At 45.7% G+C, this 22121-nt stretch overlaps 3 protein-coding genes and 1 long non-coding RNA gene across 4 annotated transcripts; 2 read left to right on the top strand and 2 right to left on the bottom strand.

The window, feature by feature from the left end:
- Positions 1 to 522: 522 nt before the first annotated feature.
- Positions 523 to 4525, bottom strand: LOC141042207 (uncharacterized). Its single transcript, XM_073509742.1, has 2 exons — positions 3091 to 4525; positions 523 to 1661 (listed from the first exon to the last, which is right to left on the bottom strand). Exons 1-2 carry the CDS (start codon positions 4523 to 4525, stop codon positions 523 to 525), a joined length of 2574 nt encoding a protein of 857 aa, XP_073365843.1.
- Positions 4526 to 6847: 2322 nt separating this feature from the next.
- On the top strand, positions 6848 to 10391 carry LOC109750459 (uncharacterized). Its single transcript, XM_073509710.1, has 3 exons — positions 6848 to 7978; positions 8054 to 9940; positions 10033 to 10391. The coding sequence occupies exons 1-3, from the start codon at positions 6865 to 6867 to the stop codon at positions 10389 to 10391; spliced, it is 3360 nt and encodes a 1119-aa protein (XP_073365811.1). The 5' UTR covers positions 6848 to 6864.
- A 1277-nt stretch (positions 10392 to 11668) lies between these two features.
- Positions 11669 to 12916, bottom strand: LOC141026375 (uncharacterized). Its single transcript, XR_012188383.1, has 3 exons — positions 12415 to 12916; positions 12088 to 12240; positions 11669 to 11897 (listed from the first exon to the last, which is right to left on the bottom strand). It is a non-coding gene; the product is annotated as an uncharacterized lncRNA (long non-coding RNA).
- Positions 12917 to 18043: 5127 nt separating this feature from the next.
- LOC120966678 (uncharacterized) lies at positions 18044 to 21784 on the top strand. Its single transcript, XM_045231643.1, has 2 exons — positions 18044 to 21077; positions 21167 to 21784. The coding sequence occupies exons 1-2, from the start codon at positions 18062 to 18064 to the stop codon at positions 21523 to 21525; spliced, it is 3375 nt and encodes a 1124-aa protein (XP_045087578.1). The 5' UTR covers positions 18044 to 18061; the 3' UTR covers positions 21526 to 21784.
- The last annotated feature ends 337 nt before the right edge of the window (positions 21785 to 22121 follow it).

Here is a 22121-nt window from a genome sequence, read left to right as displayed (position 1 = left end):
GACATCGTCGGCCCTGGTCTCGTCGTCGTCATCAGCCGCCTGGTTGGGCGGGCTGAGTTGGAGAGATTGATTACTATTGCCACACTGAGCTGAGTTACAATGTACACAATATATCCCCGTAGGGAGAGAGCACAAGCGCTCCTGAAAAAGAGGCACGCAGGCCACGAGCGTTGTGAGATCCTACAAAGTAGGAGAGGACTCAGTTTACACTACAAATACACATGTACACATTAGCACCCCCCTCAGCCGGAACTCCGTTGGCGAGGACGTTCAGGCTGGTACGGAACTCGTGAAAGACCTGAGAAGGTAGCCCTTTGGTGAACAAGTCAGCAAATTGTGAACTTGATGGAACATGTAGAACACGAGCCTCGCCAAGAGCCACACGATCCCGAACGAAATGTAGATCAATCTCAATATGCTTCGTCCGTTGATGTTGAACTGGGTTGGAGGCAAGATAGGTGGCGCTGACATTGTCACAATAGACCACGGTGGCACGAGTGGGAGGGCACTTGAGATCATGAGTTAGCGGAGCCAGCAGGACTCAGCAACACAGTTGGCGACGCCCCGGTACTCAGCTTCGGCACTTGATCGGGAGACAGTCGGTTGACGCTTCGAGGACCAAGAAATGATGTTGTTGCCAAGGAAGACACAAAACCCAGAAGTGGACTTGCGAGTGTCCGGGCAACCGGCCCAATCAGCATCGGTGTAGGCAATGAGATCGTGAGAAGACGACTTGTAGAGCTGAATGCCGTAGTGAGATGTGCCTTGGAGATACCGTAGTATGCGCTTGACCAACTGCATATGAGTGTCGCGCGGCTCATGCATGAAGAGGCAAACTTGTTGGACGGCGTAGGAGATATCCGGGCGAGTGAGGGTGAGATATTGAAGCGCGCCGGCCAAGCTACGGTAGTATGTGGGATTGGAAAGTGGTTTGCCGTCATGGATGGAGAGCTTGGAGGTGGTGTCGACGGGTGTGGACACGGGTTTGCAATGAAGCATGTTGGCACGATCAAGAATCTCAAGTGTGTACTGTTGTTGACAAAGAAACAAGCCGGAAGTGTTGGGAGTAACATTAATGCCCAGAAAATGATGTAACTCACCAAGGTCCGTCATGAAGAATTCCTTCTTGAGAGAGGCGATGATGAAGTCGAGTGTGGCAGCAGTGTTGGCAGTGAGGATGATATCATCCACATACACAAGAAGATATGCAATGGAGGATCCATGGTGGCGGATGAAGAGGGACGAGTCACTCTTGGAAGCACAAAACCCAATAGACAACAAGAATGACTTGAACCAGAGAAACCACGTCCGAGGAGCCTGTTTCAAGCCATAGAGAGACTTGTTGAGAAGGCACACATGATCCGGGTGAGCAGAATCAACAAAACCAGCCGGCTGTGAGCAGTATACAGTCTCCTTGAGATCACCATGGAGAAATGCATTTTTGACATCCAGTTGATGTATTGGCCATGAGTGAGAGGTTGCAAGACTGAGCACCACACGGATAGTGGCCGGTTTGACGACCGGACTGAATGTCTCGTCATAGTCCACGCCCTCTTGTTGAGTGAATCCCCGGACAACCCACCGAGCCTTGTAGCGAGCCAAAGAGCCATCCGTGTTAAACTTGTGGCGAAAAATCCACTTCCCCGTGACAATGTTGACACCTGCAGGCTTAGGCACCAAAGACCAAGTGAAGTTATTGATTAAAGCATGATACTCTTCGTGCATAGCTTGGCGCCAATTGGGGTCCTTTAGGGCAGATTTGTACGTGGGAGGGATAGGTGAAAGGGTGGGGGAAGATGCGTCAGCAAGAAAAAGGCGTCGGGGCATGCAATAGCCACGTTTGGGTAGTCATAGTGTGAGAATTACGTGGAGGCTCAGCCGGCTGTGCATGGCGGGGAAGACGTGGCGGAGGGGGAGTGGGTGTGCATGCCTCAGATCCCGAGGAGGATTCGGTGGAGCCAGCGTCAGGTGCGGACGAGGGAGCAGCGGGGGAGTCAGAGCCGACAGGTGCGGAGGACGAGGTGGATGCGGCTGGGTTGGTTGGTGGAAAGGTGGTCGCGACGGACGAGGAGGACTCGGGCGAGGGGCTGCGCTCCTCGGGGCGTGGAGTGGTGGTGGGGTCGGCAGGGGATTGGCTGCATGTGGGAGCTGGGGCGGGCGATTGGCGGGGAGCTGGTGGGTGCGGGTGGTGGGGCCAGTACGTGGTAGGTGCGGGCGGGTGATCCAAGAGATCGGGTGGGGATCGGGTCGAGGCGAGCGGATCTGGTGCGGATGGCGACGATGGAGCCAGTGGTGTGGGCACAGTGTAGGGAAACGAATTTTCGTCAAAAATGACATGCCTGGAGACAATGACGCGGCGTGTGGATAAGTCATAGCACCGATACCCCTTATGTTCTAGTGGATAGCCCAAGAAAATGCACCGAGTCGAGCGAGAGGAAAGTTTGTGAGCCATAGTGGCGGAAGTGTTGGGAAAGCATAAACACCCGAACACCCGGAGATGATCATATGTTGGATGACTACCGTGGAGAAGAAAGTAGGGGGTAGTGTCGGCGATAGCACGAGAGGGACGACGGTTTAGGAGGTATGTGGCAGTGTGTAGGGCCTCAACCCAAAAGGGGGGAGTGAGATTGGCTTGCATGAGAAGCGAGCGTACGACGTCATTTGTTGTGCGAATGAGACGCTCCGCTTTCCCGTTTTGTGGGGATGTGTGGGGGCAAGAAAAGCGATAAGCTATGCCGTTGGCAGAGAAGAAGGAACGAAGGGAAGAGTTGATGAACTGCCCTCCATTGTCGCATTGCATGGCTTTGATAATAACATTGTATTGTGTGTGGACGAATGTAAAAAAGCGTTGGAGCGTGGTGGATGTGTCTGATTTGTTACGCAAGGGAAACGTCCAAGAATAATGCGTATAATCATCTAAGACAACAAGATAGTATTGAAATCCAGAGAAGCTTACAACGGGTGAGGTCCACAAATCACAATGTATTAAATCAAATGGTGCATATGTTTGGCTAAAAGAAGAAGAAAAGGGAAGACGCGCTTGGCGTCCAAGTTGGCAAGCATTACATGGAATGTGTGCACTTTTATTACAAGAGCTAAGAAAGTCATTAGCGAGGGTAGACAGGGAGTGTGCTCCGGGGTGCCCAAGTCGCCGGTGCCACAAATCCGACGTGGAGACGGTGAACGCCGACGGTGGTGCATGCTTATTGCCGTAGAAGGGATAGAGGTCACCGGTGCTAACGGAGATCATGAGAACCCTCCGGGTGCGAAGATCCTTCACAAGAAAACCGCAAGGGTAAAATTCAACAGAGCATGAATTGTCTTTGGTAAAATGACGAACAGAAATTAAGCTAGTGACGACATTAGGGGAAACAAGAACGTCGTGAAGGCGAAAGTCGTTGGGTGGAAGAGTGGTGGAGCCAGTGGCCGTGACAGGTAAGTGGTGACCATTGCCAACAAGTATGCTAGAAGGAACATGCTTTAAGGAATAACTAGATTGGTTGAGGTTACCTTGATTGCCGGTTACATGAGAGGAAGCGCCACTGTCGAAGTACCACTCGGGAGCAGGAGCGGACGGGAAGCCACCGTTGCTGTAGGCGGCGTTGAGCATGGCGGCGTGTTCCCACGACGAAGGAGTGTACGGGTAGAACGGAGCAGTGGGCGCCGGTGGGGCGGGGAGGAGTGGGTAGGCCTGCGCAAGCGGCCCGGGGCGCGGACCAAGCACGCCAGCGGCATTGGGAGGGATCCAGCCGGAGCGCGGGGAGGGAAGCGCCATCCCATAGGGCGCAAAGTAGCCGGTGAAGGGTGACGCCAGGGGAGGAGCGCCATGACCACGTCCGTTGTTGTCGCCGCGCCCACGGCCACCGCGATCAGCACCATCGCGATCACCACGCCCACGACCAGGGTGCGGAGGGGGCTGCGGGGAAGGGGCCGGTGCGCTGGCAGAGGGGCGATCCGCACGACCGCTCGGGGCGCGACCGCCCGTGCTGGAGCCGGCACCCGGGGCGCCGCCGTTCGTCAGGGCGAACGCGGAGGCGCTCTCTTCAGCCGCGCGATGCTCCTGAGACTCCTCGGCCAGGACGACCCGAGAGAGGACGGTGTCGAAGGGCAGGTCCTGATCGCCAAGGACAACCCGGATCGTCTCGAGGCGCTTGTCGAGGCCATGAAGGAACTGGGTCGTGAGATCCACCTCGGTGACGGCGCGGTCGATTTCGGCGAGCGCATCGGTGAGGAGTTTCATCTGGCGCGCGTACTCGGAGACGGACAAGTCGCCCTGCTTGAGATTGCGGTACTTGCGGTTGAGGATCATGAAGCGAGCGGCGCGATTGGCAAGGAAGTAGTCGCGGATCTTGTTCCAGAGAGCGAAGGTGGTGGTGGCGCCGACGACGTGATCACACATGGTGTCTGAGAGGGTGGCGTAGATCCACAGAACGACGTGGGCATCGAGCTCGAGGTAGGTGGCGGAAGCGTTGGGTGGTGGTGGGTGTTCGATGAGGTAGGAAACGCCGTAACGGACAAGAACCATGAGGAAGAACGTCTTCCATTTGTGGTAGTTGTGATCCGCGGGGTTGAGGAGGAACTTGATGTGGTTGGTAATGTGATCCTGGAAGATGGGATGGCGAGGGGCGGGCGCCGGAGGAGCGGGGGGGACACCGGCGTTGAACAGGGGGCAAATTGGGTGCCCGAGCCGGGGGAGGTGCCGTGGACAAGGGAGGGGGAGGTGCCGAAGACGAACGGCGGGGAGGAAGCCGTGGATGTGGCCGCCGCAGGGGCCGTCGAGGAGGACGAGAGAGAGCTAGGGGAGGTGGCGGAGCTCGTGACGGCGGCGGTGGAGGAGGAGTTTTCGGCCATGATGCACCTGGAAACTGATACCAAGTTGGAGAGATTGATTACTATTGCCACACTGAGCCGAGTTACAATGTACACAATATATCCCCGTAGTGAGAGAGCACAAGCGCTCCTGAAAAAGAGGAACGCAGGCCACGAGCGTTGTGAGATCCTACAAAGTAGGAGAAGACTCAGTTTACACTACAAATACACATGTACACATTTAACAGGCTGGGCGGCGGCGTCGGCGGTAACTGGTTCAGGATGAGGCCACGCTGGGCCAAGAACCACGCCTTGAGCTTCTCGTCGCCGCTCTCGAGCATGTCAGCACCGCCCATCAAAAAGGCGAGGTCGTTGTTCCTCTTCTTGGCGCCTTGAACCCGGCAGGAGAGCCGACGCTCGGTTGGCTCCAGACCGCGTAAGGATGCCCGGGTGGATTCATCATCGCCGCGCGCCGCCTTCGCTTGTTTGGCCGCCGCATGCTCCGCAGCCGCCGCCGCCGCAGCGTGCGCCTTTTTCTCGCTGGCCTTCTTGGCCCTGTTGAGAGACAAGCTTGGACATCCACAGCCACCCAAATCAAAGCAACCAGTGCATACTTACCACAGGGAATTTAATTAGCAGCAAACATAACAGTGTGAATAATCATTCAGAGACCTTTGGTCAACAGTTCTGCAGGCAAGCAAAGATTGGAAATTTGTCATCTGCTCTATGTTTTACAAGGTTCCATATGTGTATATACTCACAAGAGAATGACTGACATGGAACAACAAATAATTTACTACTCCCTCCGATCCATATTGATTGTCGCTGATTTAGTACAATCCGAACCATATTAGTAGTCGCTGATTTACTACAGCTTTGTACTAAATCAGTGACAATTAATATGGATCAGAGGCAGTAGTAGAGTATTGGTGGCTTAATTTTCAGGCATTGGTTGGCGAGATTGGCATGGAACAAAGGTAAAACCTTCTTATTTCTTCATGCCATAATCTTTTTTAGTATCATAAAAGTAGATGCCAATTCACCTGAAAATTCAACTCGGCTAGTGCAACCATGGACGTGCTAAGAACAGGATGTACAACCGTAATATTTTTTCTTGCAACGAGGCATGAGGCACTTAGCTAGTACCAATAATTTTAGTCCAGCTGAAACTTACAGTGCTTTATCTCCATCTCATGCGTACAAGTGCTCACTGCTGTTTCTGCTATGTGTTACGGTACATATCTACGCACATCACTACTATGAGCTACCAAAGTGATAATTTGCACACTTCTGACTACTCGTAAATTACAAAGGGGGCATACCTGGGAATATTGGTGTGTTGGATCTTACACGGCAGCCAACATTACAGAAAGCACTAGTAGTGGAATTTTACCGAATCAACCCACCTGAGCTTTGAACTTTTCTTCAGTCAGTGTGGTCATGATGCTGCTTTATTGTACAGGCTTTGAATTCCACAGGTTACAGCCACTACCTCTTTTTGCTCGGACACATGACTTCCAAAAAGACTTCCTTATTTCTATGTAATTCTAGCACGGTATTTTCCCACGGTTAACCGTTGTGTTGTGCCACCACTTGGGCTAAATCTTTTTTTCTATACCCCAAGCTGAGAAGCAAAAAGCGAAACATTTTTGAGAATAGCTCAAGACACATAACTGAACCAGTTACAAGTTACATGATCAACTAAACAAGAAAACTCTGCCGCAATGTTAACTGAATCACAAGTCCAGAGAAAATTTGGTAAATATATGATCAGTACGTACGCATCCGCTGTTGGTACCCTTCCTATCCATGCCTTCAGAAAAACAGGCGGCCCAGCATCACCGACGAAGAGATGGTGACAGACACTGAAAAAGAGTCATCCACTAAATTCCTTTCCAAGAAAAAAGAAGCTTCCACTCAGCTGTTGTGAGTTGACTGAAGACCTCATGACCATGGATGACACACTGGTTAAATACTCATCAACAGAGTGTGTCCTGAATCACATCCCCAAGTAAACGCATTCTCGAATTCCAGATGCAAACACTAGGCAGCAAAATGCAACCTGTGTTGTACCTCTGCCTATTGCTCATGCCCTGCCTATTTCTCGTGGAAGAAGCACATGCGGCGTGGCATGGAGGGATCTCACTGAGGTCTCAACGCATGGCCCTCCTCCAATGGAAAGCTACACTTGCAAGCCCACCGGTGCAGATGAGCTCTTGGCAGGAAAACAACACCCCCTGCAACTGGACGGGCATCGTGTGCACAGCTGTTCGCCATGGCCGCCGCATGCCCAGGGTAGTTACCGACATCTCCCTGCCGGATGCTGGCATCAGGGGCCAGCTTGGTGAGCTCAACTTCTCAGCTCTTCCATTCCTCACATATATTGACCTCACCAACAACAGTCTCCATGGTGCACTACCCGCTAGTATCAGCTGCCTGTCATCACTTTTGGAACTCTACCTTCCCTACAACCAGCTCACATGGAAAATTCCCGATGAGATTGGTGGCCTGCAAAGTCTGAGGGTGCTTGAGCTCTCATTTAACAGACTCACAGGACATATTCCTGCGTCTCTGGGCAACCTAACAATGTTAACTGATCTCGCCATTCACCAAACCATGGTATCAGGTCCCATTCCTGAGGAGATTGGAAGGCTTGTCAACCTGCAAATTCTACAGCTAAGCAATAGCATCTTAAGCAGCATAATACCAAAAACCCTTGGAAATCTGAGCCGGCTAAATACTTTGTACCTGTATGGTAATCAACTTTCAGGTCCTATACCACAAGAACTAGGCACGCTAGTCCGTTTGCAAATTCTTGAGCTTAGTTCAAATAATTTTTCAGGTCCAATTCCAATATCCATAACCAATCTCACTAAGATGAACCAACTTTTTCTCTTTGAAAATCAAATCACAGGTTCAATACCCCCAGAACTAGGCAAACTCGCTAAGCTAAACCAACTTGTTCTCTACAAAAATCAAATAACAGGTTCAATACCCACAGAACTAGGGAACCTCGCTATTCTAAACCAACTTGAACTCTATAGTAATCAAATAACTGGTTCAATACTCCCAGAACTAGGGAATCTCACTGTGCTTAATGAACTTTCTCTCTATGCAAATCAAATCACAGGTCCAATACCTCCAGAACTAGGAAACCTCACTATGCTCAGTGTACTTTATCTCTATACAAATGAAATCACAGGCGCAATACCTTTAGAATTGGGCATGTTATTGAATCTCAGAGAATTAGACTTGTCCGATAACCAAATATCTGGCTCTATTCCCCAAGAGATTGGCAATCTGATGAACCTCAAATGTTTATACTTGTTTCAGAATCAAATTTCGGGCTCAATACCTAGAACTTTTGGGAAGTTGCAAAGCATGCAAGAACTGCTAGTCTTTGATAACAACTTATCAGGTTCTCTTCCTCAAGAATTTGAATATCTCATCAGCCTTGTTACACTTGAGTTGTCTAACAACTCATTTTCAGGACCTTTACCCGCAAATATTTGTTCAGGTGGGAAACTTCAATATCTCATTGCCTTCTCTAATATGTTCAATGGCCCCATTCCAAGGAGTTTAAAGACATGTACGAGTTTGGTTGAAATTGACCTTCAATCGAACCGTCTAATAGGGGATATATCTCAACACTTTGGTGTGTACCCACAACTCATAAAGATGATCTTGAAATCGAATAGACTCTCTGGGCACATCTCACCAAATATAGGTGCATGTACCCAACTAACGGTGCTACGTCTAGCACAAAATATGATCACGGGTTCCATACCTCCAGTCATTTCGAAATTGTCCAACCTAGAACAACTAAGACTCGATTCTAATCATCTCAGCGGTGAGATTCCACCAGAAATCTGCACTTTAGCAAATCTATATAGCCTTAACTTATCATCAAACCAATTATCTGGATCCATACCTACACAGGTAGAAAAGCTAAGCAATCTAGGATACCTTGATATATCTGGGAACATACTGAGTGGATTAATACCCGAGGAACTAGGAGCATGCATGAAACTACAGTCCCTGAAGATCAACAACAACAACTTTGGTGGGAGCTTGCCTGGTGCGATTGGAAATTTAGCAGGCTTGCAGATCATGTTAGATGTGAGCAACAATAACCTCAGTGGTGTGTTGCCGCAACAACTTGGGAAGTTGCAGATGCTAGAATTTCTGAATTTATCACATAATCAGTTCAGTGGCAGCATTCCATCCTCCTTCGCAGGCATGGTGAGCCTGTCAACACTCGATGTGTCCTACAACGGCTTAGAAGGACTGGTGCCAACAACACGGCTACTCCAAAATGCTTCAGCAAGTTGGTTTCTTCCCAATAAGGGTCTGTGTGGTAACCTCTCTGGCCTGCCACCTTGTTATTCAACCCAAGTAGCTGCTCACCAAAAAGGGAAGATACTTTGTTTGCTTTTGCCAATTGTTCTTGTGATGGGTTTCAGCATTGTTGTTACAATTGCTGTCATAAAAATGATTAGTCGAAACAAGAGTAAACCACAAGAAAATGTTACCGCTGAAGCAAGGGACCAATTCTCTGTTTGGAATTTCAACGGAAGATTGGCATTTGACGATATTGTAAGGGCAACAGAAGACTTTGATGATAAGTACATCATTGGAATGGGGGGATACGGCAAAGTCTACAAGGCACAACTCCAAGATGGGCAGCTGGTTGCTGTGAAGAAGCTTCATCAGACCGAAGAAGAGTTGGATGACGAAAGAAGATTTCGTAGTGAGATGGAAATCTTATCGCAGATCCGACAACGAAGCATCGTCAAAATGTATGGATTCTGCTCCCATCCAGCGTATAAATTTCTTGTCTACGACTACATTCAGCAGGGCAGCCTCCATAGGATACTGGAAAATGAGGAGCTAGCAAAGGAATTCGATTGGCAGAAGAGAATTGCTCTTCCAAATGATGTGGCTCAAGCAATATCTTATTTGCACCACGAATGCAGTCCACCTATAATCCATCGAGATATCACGAGTAACAACATCTTACTTGATACAACCTTCAAGGCTTTCCTCTCGGATTTCGGCACAGCAAGGATTCTTAAGTCTGATTCATCAAACCGGAGTGCACTAGCAGGAACGTATGGCTACATAGCTCCTGGTATGTGCTAGTATAACCTTTCTTGTCACCACACAAGCATTCAGCTCTATCAATTTGTTCCTAATCCTAATGTTCTTCTCGATGTTGTGCAGAACTATCGTACACATCTGTTGTGACAGAGAAATGTGATGTATATAGCTTTGGCATTGTTGTGCTAGAGCTACTGATGGGGAAGCATCCGAGGGATCTATTAGATGGTACTTTCTTAAATGGAGAACAAACTATACTGGTGCAAGATATTCTGGACCAACGGGTGACAACACCAACAACAACAGAAGAGAACAACTTATGTCTCCTCATTAAGCTGGCCTTTTCTTGCTTGGGTTCTTTTCCACAAGCAAGGCCAACCATGAGGGAGGCATACCAAACGCTCATCCAGCGACCCTCTTCTAGTTCATGTCCCGTGCCTTTCTACGCACTTACATTACAGCAAGCAAGGGATGCATATTAATATATTATCCAAAATCTAGTGAGAAACAAGGATCTATCGAAGCGGAGGCTGATTTAGGTTTCCGCTTTTGAGTCGAATCACTCATACATGCTACCTATATATAATTCGGGATGAGTTGATTACTCATTGTAAGTCTATTTGTTTTGTAGACACTCTCCTGATACAGTGAACGATCACCGTTGTGTGCCCGTGGTTTTCTCCGCAATGGTTTTCCGAATAAAAACTGGTGTCCCATGTTATTGATATTTCTCGTTTTGTTCGCTTGCCGATTTCTAACAATGCATAATATAATTTGTTTTCCGGGTTGCTTGTAAAATGTATGCGGTGTTTCTGATTATATTTGTTTTAAGACTGTGGACATGGTATCCACATGTGACACTTTCTTTCGGTTGTTTTCTACACTTGAAATGGTGTGCTAAAATTTGTCTCTTTTTATCTAGCTAGTATTTGCCCCCAAGAACCTAAAGATGGAAAAAAATGGATCTGAAACTGGTGTGATGTCATGTAGTCCCACTTTATTGTTCCATATATATGGGAACCAAGATAAAATATCTTGGACGAAGCAGGAACGATCAAATGGTTGACGCATAAATGGGAACAAATGAATGTAAACACACAGAAATAGGTGCATCACAAAAGAAAAGTACCACGGTTTGTAGGGCAGGAGTATGTAGTCCTTGTCCTTATGATGGAGAAATGTACTAATGCTCATCTCGTTTTATCTATTATTATTACTCCCGTGAACCTGAAGATGAAAAAAATTGGAATCCAAATCTGGCGCGATATCATGATCCCGCTTTATTGTTCTTTGGGTATAAAAGTAAAAATACCTTGTACCAAGCAGGAACAATCGCAATGATCAAGTGTTTGATGCGTAAACAGGAACAATGAATGTAAACACACGGATAGAGGCATAAAACAAGAAAAGTAGAACGGTACTAAGTAAAAGGACCTACAGTTGGTTGTAGGGCACGAGTATGTAGTCCTTGTCCTTGGGATGGACCGATGGAGCATATGTTGTCCGTGTCCTTAGGATGGAGCAATAAACAATACTACACTTAATTTCAAGCACTGGTTGGTGAGATTTTCATGGAACAAAGATACAACCTTCCTTTCTTCATGCCTAATACAAACTTAACAAAGGATGAGATGAGATGATAGGAAAAGGCCGTGACTGACAGCACGAGAGCCAGCAATGTCCCATAATTTCATTATCAGAAAAGCAGATACCAATTCAACCCAACAGAGACATAATAACAATGGGATGTACAACCGTATACAGAAACTCACTTTATTACTCACTATTATTCCAACACAATGGGGAAAAGACATCTCATCGTTCAACGAATTGCAGTGGTATATGAGGAACGATGCAATGAATTTGTCCGTGCATAAACAAAGCGTCGACTATTTACAACGAGATCAAACCTATAACATAGTCTTTTTTGTTACTTTTCAGGTACGAATTGATGCGTGCGGCATTGCAGGCAGTCCCAGTTCATCCTCCTGCGCCAACAGACAAAAGTAAGGAGAGCAAATTAGTCTCCTTGTCATGTGACAGGATAAAAGACACCTGTTTATAGCTTCAAGCACTCTGATTGCATGGGAAAATGACACGAGTCATCGATTTCTTCCTTGGGATATCAGCACCATAATCAATGTGAATAGAAACTAGTCAGTCTCGCAATTGACATACCTGCTGCTGGTTTGCCGGGACTGCTGCATGACCACGCACTTGGTGCAGCAGGTTAGTTAAGCTCAGAATAAAGATGAGTCTCCTTGTCTGGTTGGAGGTACGATGGGACTGAGTTTGATTCCAAGTCCATATCAGCTTCCAAAGCATCAAGCTCTGCATGCATTTTTCAACATAAAAATGAAAACATGACATAAAACTACAGAAGTTTGCTGGATCAGACTCAACTATGAAATTCAAATAGAAGTGGTTCCTCCTCATCGATGTCATCTGGGACATTGCTCACATCCATAAGATCCATCATCATCGACCAGATTCAGGATACTATACCTTCTCGGATAACCTTTTAGATGGTGACTTTTCAACATGGATGGGTGGCTCCTTGGTGGGCATTTCATCGAACATGTGGTGTGCGGGAACATGCCCTTATGGCCCAGCGCGCCTCCCTCCTCTGAATCTTCTTCCTTCCTTATCATCCCCTGAAATCGGTGCAAAGCGGTTCTCTTCACCCGTCGCATCAATCACCAGAAGTTGCAGGATTCCTCATCAGATTGGGAGAGCACGAGGCAACACGTACTAACTAAGCTGAGGCACGGTGAGCACTGGTGGTCGAGGGAGTTGTCGTGGCTACCCTCGATCGATGTAGAGCAGCGGGGGACGTGGTCGGTGGCGTTGCCGACGAGATCTAGGACACCGCAGCCGCTGCACTCACTTGATGGCCGGAGCTCGGTGGTGGGTCTTCACGACGGGGAGGAGGACGGTCGGCGCGGCTTGGAGTTGGAGGCAGGGGCGAGGACGCCGACGGGGACGCGTCGGTGGGACTGGACTACCTGCCTGCCAAGGCCGGACCCTGGCCCAGAAAAAAATGAACATTGCTCACTCATGGGCCGCAGTCCAATCAACCGCTTTCCTCTGTTGGGTCGAGCTGGCCCAAAAAGAAAGCGCTCAAGTCAGCTGGATTTTTTTTTGTGCTTTTTTTTCTTTTTTCTTTGTGTCCGTTCCTTTGTTTTCATTGTCAAATGCTCATAGTGTTTTTTATTTCATCATGTGTTTTAGAAATCCATCCTTTTCTCAAAATTTTATCATGTAGCATTTAAGAAATGTTTACCGTTGTATCTAGCAATTGTTCGTTGTATAAAAAATATATTCACAGTGTTTCTAAAAATATATTAATAGGCTGATGTGGGCAGGCTGGTCAGGTGGATACCTCCTACACATAGATCCTGCCCGATTTGAGAGCAGGTGAGCGGGAGGAAGATGTGGCACTCGGGATATTTGTGATGTGCTTTCACTTTTGACAAGGCACAAGAAGCGGTCGCGTGCTTTTGCCGCGCCGCTAGGGTTGTATGGATTATCCGACGTGTTAATGCTACGTTTTCTATGTGTATTAAGCAAATCACTCAATATAAGAAGTAGCCGTGTTCACACACGTGAGAAGAAAAAGCATAAGCAGCGGCCGGAGACCATGGGACAACGGCAATGCTACTACAGAGACGTCACACATGTGATCCATGAATACAGTTACAACACTCCATGTTGAACCTGGATAGCCAAGACGACGTGGCGTATGCTTAGCATCGATCCCATGGTTGGCACTCTGGAATGAAATGATGGCTGAGCCGAGGAGCAGGTTGAAAGAGAGGAATCGAGAAGGAGGAAAATGTCTTGGCATCCTAGTTTTACCGTAGCAACGCGCAAAGAGCCATCATGGCAATTTCTTCCCCGGGGTAGTCACTGGAAATATTGCCGTGTTTGATATTACACGGCAATCTAGCAGGCGTATAGGAAGCGCTAGTAGTAGACTTTTACCGATTCAACATACCTGAGCTTGCAACTTTTCTTCAGCTTTGAATTCCACACGCTGCAGCCAAAACACATGACTTCCAACAAGACTTGCGGTCCAGTATTTGTCTTAACCTCAACCGAACATAGAAACCATCAATAGAATTCCAGCATGAAATTTTCCAGAGTTTATTGTTGTGTTGCACAAAAAGTTTGCATGTTCTCCTCGTATCCTACGTGGTTTGTTTTACTATAGTAAGATCAAGCTAGGATGAGCGCGGGATCCAATACGCGGTGGTGCTCCCCGTCGAAGGGAGCTCCTGTATATTCCCTTAAGCTGCACCTATTATTGGAGCTAAGCATGAAGGAATCCATAATGGGTCGGTCACTAGCACGGCCCATTAACAGATATAGTTTTTTATATTAAATCTCAAAATTTATATTACTCCCTCCATTCCACGACAGTTATTTTGAAGCAGAGGGAGTACTTTATAATAATATTTGAAATTATTTCAACATACAAAAAATATTATGTGTTGCTAAAGAGAAAATGCTCATGTGTATAAAAGAAATGTTCGTGTATATTTGAAAAAAAGGGTTCATATATCAGGAAAAAATGTTCAAATATAATTTAAATCCAGCTTAGTTTGTTTTTATCTTTGTCACATTCATACAAGTGTTCGCTGCCATGTTTATTACCAATAAATCACGAGTGGACATGCAGCCATGCGAGGTCGTTATCATGACCAGCTGTTCTCACGTGATTCGTGCAGCTCTAATACATCGAGCCTATATAATGAATTCCATCCACGGTATACAATTAGTATATATCGTGTATTACCTCTGACCTTGTCAGGAGATGGCCCATAAAGGCAGCCTCAGTCATTGAAGCGTACGCGCTTTGATTAGCATCTCAGTCCTGATGGCTAGCTGCACCACAATACTGTTGACCTTCTTAAACATTCGGTAGTACTGCATGTATCTGGTAGTACGCGATGCTTGCTCACCTAGAACGCGGACAACCGGCTGGTCTTTGTGTGCATGCAGCAGGATTATGGAAGTGGTAACAGAGCGATAGATAATTATGAGAACTCTAATCACAGATACCATGCAACACACAAGATAATACACCAACCAACAGAGACGACATAAAGAACAGGCGCAGCAGACCATGTAAGTGACAAATTGCAACACACCTGACCACCTCATTTACTAGGATTAATGCACCGCACTGCCCTCTTGTCTTAATGCTTCGCCCACTAGACATTTACTGCGAGCTGCATCTAGCAGATTCAATTGACCATGTGTGTTTATGTTCAAAATACTACCCATAGAAAAAATAAATCTAATGCTGGTTTTTGTTATTGCGTTAGACCAACATGTGTTAATGTTTAAGTAGCACTCACGTGAGCATACAACTGGGTGCCCATAATCTTGACGTGCATGGTTACTTTATTTTGCTGATATGAAACCTAGTCTAGCTAAACATGCACTAACAATGGTGGAGCTAAGCAAACAAAAATCAAATATGACCATAATCACACAAGTCCACAGGCACATTGAGTGAACCATTAAGATGTTACACCCCCACCCAAGCTGCTCATTTAAACAGACTGCATACTTTATCTGCGACATTTATTAGATACCTCCCTCTTGCATTTATGTATCAGTAGTTCTGACATGCATTTCAGTAAGAGGACAAACTGGTATTATGTATAGACTGTGTATTGCTTGCCTATTCCTACGCATTGCCGAAGTATTCAATTAATCACTATATTAAGTGTGAATCGCATAGCAAAAATCATTGGTCAGGATAACATCCTCGCGTGGCACCATGTCCCAAAAATCCGCGTCGTGCTTATTACTCCCTTTGGTCATTTTTAGTCTGCATATAAGTTTTGTCCGAAGTCAAAGTATCTCTACTTTGACCAGACTTGTAGAAAAAAGTGTTAACATTCACAATGCCATATCAATACTTCTAGATTCATTACGAAATGTAGTTTCATGGAATATATATTTGGTACTGTATAAGTTGATATTTTTTAATATATCTTTTGTCAAACTTTGTAAAGTTTGACTTGACACAAATCTAATACAAGTATGACTGGACACGAATATAATACACGGAGTAAAAAAGACCGGAGGGAGTATGTTGTACTGTACATCTCTATGCACTGCCATGGTACTACAGTTGTAAGTATGGAGGCAGTAGTAATAATTTGCCCACTTTTGGTTACTAATAAATAACCTGTGCTTGGAATATTGGCGTACGCAAAGCGGACGGCCCACTTGAGCTTGGAAATTTTCTTCAGTTTGTGCGGCCAAGATGCTGCTTGATTCTACATGCCTTGAATTCGACAAGATGCGGCCAAACACACGACTTCCACAAGACTTGCGGTCTTTGTGCTAACCAAAATTCGGCACAGCCGCCTCTATTTTTATTTTTGCCATCGATAGAATTCCAGCAAGGAATCTTTTGTTCTATGATGTAGCATCTGAAAAGCGAAAAGGGGAACATTAGTACTTTAGGGAATAGCTTTAGAGGAAATTTAGAGATAGCTTGGGAATACAACGCTTGCTTGCTTGCTTTCCCATGATTACTTCTTTAAGCTAGGTTAGGTGCCTGCTAGGGGTGCAGAGCGGTGTCCCGCTAAGTCGCGCAAAAGTGCTCAACTAGTACAAATTACTCTATACGCACTCTTCTGATGCAGCTAAAACAGAATTTTCTCGTTTTGAACTAGAAGCGGGGCGGATCGGGCGCCGCCCTGCATCCCTAGTGCCTGCCTACTTCTCCCTCTGCATGAAATCTAGCAGCTAACACAGATTTGATAAGACGAGGTTGTCATCCTGTGCTCGCTTTCCGAGAAGTGGCCACTAACCTACACATTCCATCGAGATTCAATGCATATAGTCCCCCTAACAAAAAAGACATGCTAATATCAGGATGTACAACCACCATACAGAGAGCAGCTAGCTCACATTATTCCAAAACAAGTCTTCTTCTACCTTGCTGAGAACATTCTCATATGTTCCACGGAATATCAGAGGTTGAGGGATTTGCACCCTTTTGATTACTGATAAATTACAAAGGGGCATACCTGGGAATATTTGCGTGTCGGATGTTACACGGCAATCGACAGTGTACATGGGCTGGCAGACCTACAGAAAGCGCCAGTGACCAACTTGAGCTTGGATTTTTGCTTCAGCTTGGCTGTACAGGCTTTGGATTCCACACGACTTCGAACAATACTTCCATGATTGTACAGCGCCACTACGTCATTTTCCTCGTACACAGGACTTCCAGCATTTTTCCACCAGCACGGAATTTTCCCACAACTTGTCGTTGTGTTGCGCCACCAGCCGTGAGTCCTTGAGCTAAACCTTTTGTTCTATGTACTAGCTGAAAGCAAAAAGGGAAACTAGCATTGGTACCGTGGAGAATAGCTTAACTGATGCAGTCACAGTTTACATGATCAAATATACTATCAAAACAACCACAGGAGATATAACAAACTCTACTGCAATGTCAACTCAACTCCATTCAGTGCATTAGTTCTGGACAGAGGAGAACTGGGAAATACTACCTCCGTCCCAAAATTCTTGCCTTAGATTTATCTACATACGGATGTAAAATTCTTGTCTTAGATTTATCTAAATACGGATGTATCAAGTCACATCCGTATTTAGATAAATCTAAGACAACATGGGACGGAGGGAGTATATGATTAGGCGTACGCCGCGTGTACCCTTCTATCCCTGCCTTCAATTGCTTTCTAGTACTCCTTTCGTCCGAAAATACTTGTTATCAAAATGGATAAAAAGATATGTATCTAGAACTAAAATACGTCTAGATACATCCCCTTTTATTCATTTTGATGACAAGTATTTCCGGATGGAGGGAGTAATAATTACCGTGTCATTCTTCCACAGGCACAAGGAAAGAAAAGAGGAATAGATGGCGACACTGAAGAAGGAAAAACTGTCTGCCCAGCAGCAGCTGCCAAAGGGAAAGAAAAAGGGGCAGAGATGGCGACACACTGAAGAATGGTCATCCAACAGCAGCTTCCACTTAAGTGATGTGTGTTGATTGAGGACCTCACAACAACGGGAGATACACTAGTTAAATACCCATCAATAGTTAGCATAGAATCACATCCCCCAACCAAACATAGCATGCAAACACTACGCCGCAAAAATGACATCATGCTCAGCACCATTGTTGTACCTCTGCCTACTGCTGGTGATGTGCCTTCTTTTCTTGGAAGAAGCACATGAGGTGCGCCATGGAGGGATCTCACCGAGGTCTCAACACATGGCCCTCCTACACTGGAAAGTTTCGCTTGCAAGCCCACCCCTACAGATGAGCTCTTGGCTGGAAAACACCAGCCCGTGCAACTGGACGGGCATCATGTGCACGGCTGTTCACCATGGCCGCCGAATGCCCTGGGTGGTGACCAACATATCCCTTCCGGATGCTGGCATCGATGGCCAGCTTGGTGAGCTCAACTTCGCGGCTCTTCCATTCCTCGCATATATTGACCTCAGCAACAATAGTCTCCATGGTACACTGCCTGCTAGTATCAGCTCCCTGTCAGCACTTTCGGTACTTAACCTTAACTACAACCTGCTCACGGGGAAAATTCCTTGTGAGACTGGTCACCTACAAAGTCTCAAGGTGCTTGATCTCTCATTTAATAGGCTCACAGGACATATACCCGCGTCTCTGGGTAACCTAACAATGTTAACTGAACTTGTCATTCACCAAAACATGGTATCAGGTCCCATCCCGGAGGAGATTGGAAGGCTTGTCAACCTACAAACTCTACAGCTAAGCAACAGCACAATAAGTGGTTTGATACCAAAAACCCTTGGAAATTTGACGCAACTAATTTTTTTGTACCTCTATGGTAATCAACTTTTAGGGCCTATACCCCAAGAACTAGGCAGGCTAGTCCATTTGCAAAGTCTTGAGCTTGGTATAAATGATCTTTCAGGTCCAATTCCAATCTCCATAACCAATCTTACTAAGATGATAACACTCTTTCTCTTTCAAAATCAAATCACGGGTTCAATACCCCCGGAACTAGGCAACCTCCCTATGCTAAGCCAATTGGGTCTCTACAGAAATCAAATATCTGGTTCAATACCCCCAGAACTAGGCAACCTCACTATGCTCAATGAACTCATTTTCTATGGAAATCAAATCACAGGTCCAATACCTGCAGAATTGGGAAATCTGATGAATCTCCAGATTTTTGACTTGTCCACCAATCAAATATCTAGCTCTATTCCTAGCATCTTAGGAAATATAACCAAGCTAGTAGGCCTACTCCTCTTTGAAAACAAAATAACTGGTTCCATTCCCCAAGAGATTGGCAATCTGATGAACCTCAAATATTTAGGGTTGTATCAGAACCAAATTTCTGGATCAATACCAAAAACTATTGGGAAGTTGCAAAGCATCCAAACAATGGAAATCTACAAAAACAAATTATCAGGTTCTCTCCCTCGAGAATTTGGACATCTCACCAGCCTTATTGAACTTGGGATGTCAAACAACTCACTTTCAGGACCTTTACCTGCCAATATATGTTCGGGTGGCAGACTTAAATATCTCTATGCTTCTTTTAATATGTTCAGTGGCCCCATTCCAAGAAGTTTAAAGACATGTACGAGTTTGGTTCGAATTGAACTTATGTCGAACAAACTAACTGGAGATATATCTCAGCATGTTGGTGTGTATCCACAACTCATAACGATGAGCTTGGCATCGAATCGACTCTCTGGGCACATCTCACCGAATCTAGTTGGATGTACCCAGCTAACAGTACTGCATCTAGCACATAATATTATCAAGGGGCCCATACCTCGTATCCTTTCTAAATTGTACAACCTGGTAGTACTAAGACTCGATTATAATCATCTCAGTGGTGAGATTCCACCAGAGCTGTGCATATTAGCCAATCTATATATACTGAAACTATCATCAAACCAGTTATCTGGATCTATACCTACACAGCTAGGAAAGCTCAGCAATTTAGGATACCTTGATATATCTGGGAATAGACTGAGTGGATTAATACCTGAGGACATAGGAGGTTGCATGAAACTTTTGTCATTGAAGATCAACGACAACAACTTCAGTGGGAGTTTGTCGGGTACGATTGGAAATTTAGCAGGCCTGCAGATCATGTTAGATGTGAGCAACAATAACTTCAGTGGCGTGTTGCCGCAGCAACTTGGGAAGTTGGAGATGTTGGAATTTCTGAATTTGTCACATAATCAGTTTAGTGGCAACATTCCATCCTCTTTTGCAAGCATGGCAAGCCTTTCAATGCTTGATGTGTCCTACAATGACTTGGAAGGACCAATCCCAACAACACGGCTACTCCAAAATGCTTCAGCAAGTTGGTTCCTTCCCAATAAAGGTCTGTGTGGTAACCTCTCCGGCCTGCCATCTTGTTATTTAATTCCAGTAGCCGGTCACTATAAATGGAAGACACTTGGTTGCCTTTTACCAATTTCTCTTGTGCTGGCTTTTGGCTTTGTTGCTGCGATTTTTGCCATAATAATGCTTAGTCGTAACAAGAGGAAACCGCAAGAAAGTGTTACCATTGAAGGAAGGAACCTATTCTCTGTATGGAATTTTGATGGAAGATTAGCATTTGATGATATTGTAAAGGCAACGGAAGACTTCAAAGATAATTACATCATTGGAACAGGAGGATATGGCAAAGTCTATAAAGCGCAACTCCAAGACGGCCAGCTAGTTGCCGTGAAGAAACTTCACCAGACCGATGAAGAGTTGGACGATGAAGGAAGATTCCGAAGTGAAATGGAGATCTTAACACAGATCCGACAACGAAGCATTGTTAAAATGTATGGATTCTGCTCCCATCCAGGGTACAAATTTCTCGTCTATGACTACATTCAGCATGGAAGCCTCCACGGGATATTGGAAAATGAGGAGCTAGCAAAGGAATTGGATTGGAACAAGAGAATTTCTCTTGCAAACGACGTGGCACAAGCAATATCTTATTTGCACCACGAATGCTGTCCACCTATAATCCATCGAGATATCACAAGCAACAATATCTTACTTGATACATACTTCAAGGCTTTTGTCTCGGATTTCGGCACGGCAAAGATTCTTAAGCCCGATTCATCAAACTGGAGTGCACTAGCAGGAACATATGGCTACATAGCTCCTGGTATGTACTAGCATAATATTCCTTCTTAGATCATTAGTATTTATCTGTTATCCATTTGTTCGTGATACTAATGTTTTAATTGTGTGCAGAACTCTCGTACACATCTGTTGTGACGGAGAAATGTGATGTCTATAGCTTTGGCGTGCTTGTGCTAGAGCTAGTGATGGGGAAGCATCCAAGGGATCTATTGGACGGTACTTTGTCGAGTCAGGAACAAGCTATGCTGGTGAAAGATATTATGGACCAACGGCCGACGACACCAACAACAACAGAAGAGAATAGCTTAGCTCTGCTCATCAAGCTGGCCTTTTCTTGCTTGGAATCTTCTCCACAAGCAAGGCCACCCATGCGGGAGGCATGTCAAATACTCATCCAGCGACCCTCTTCTAGCTCCTGCCCCATACCTTTCAGCGCACTTACATTACAGCAAGTAAGGGATGCATGTTGATATATGATCTGAATTCTAGTAAGAAGCCAGGGTCCATTGTAGCGGAAGCCGATTTTTAGGTTTATATTTTGCCTCGAGTCACTCATATACCATCTATATATGTTGAAGTCTGTAATCATCCCGTGTCATCTCGTAGGTTTTATTTCTAGCAAAAATAATAACCGGTCCATGCAGCATGAGCCTGTTCACGGCATGGCCGGATCAGTAGTTGCATGCTATTACAATCGCCTCATGGGTTGGCACGAGTACCAGCTGTAGCGGCTTAGAACTTGAGGCATGGTGTAACATCCCAAAATTCTAAATTTTGGAATGTTATAATAAACAGATAGATTGGATTGATTGCTTGATTGATTGACTAAAAGTGAGTGGAATTCGAAATCTTTTGAAAGTTAAATGAGAGGGAATAAAAGGACTTTCCCAAACTTTCATTTTGCTTTTATGATCTCCATGAATTCAAATTCTTTCACCACAAAACCCTGGAGAGAAGATGACATGACTTCTTCCATTTATTTAAATGAAAAGGGGTGTTGAAAATATTTGAATTTCATTTGAAAATATTTACAATTTTGAAACTTTATGCAACTCAATGATTTTCA

Source organism: Aegilops tauschii, chromosome 1 (genome assembly GCF_002575655.3).
Source record: "Aegilops tauschii subsp. strangulata cultivar AL8/78 chromosome 1, Aet v6.0, whole genome shotgun sequence".
NCBI lineage: Eukaryota > Viridiplantae > Streptophyta > Magnoliopsida > Poales > Poaceae > Aegilops > Aegilops tauschii.
Note: the sequence above shows the minus strand (reverse complement) of the source record. Positions and strands in the feature narration are given on the sequence as shown.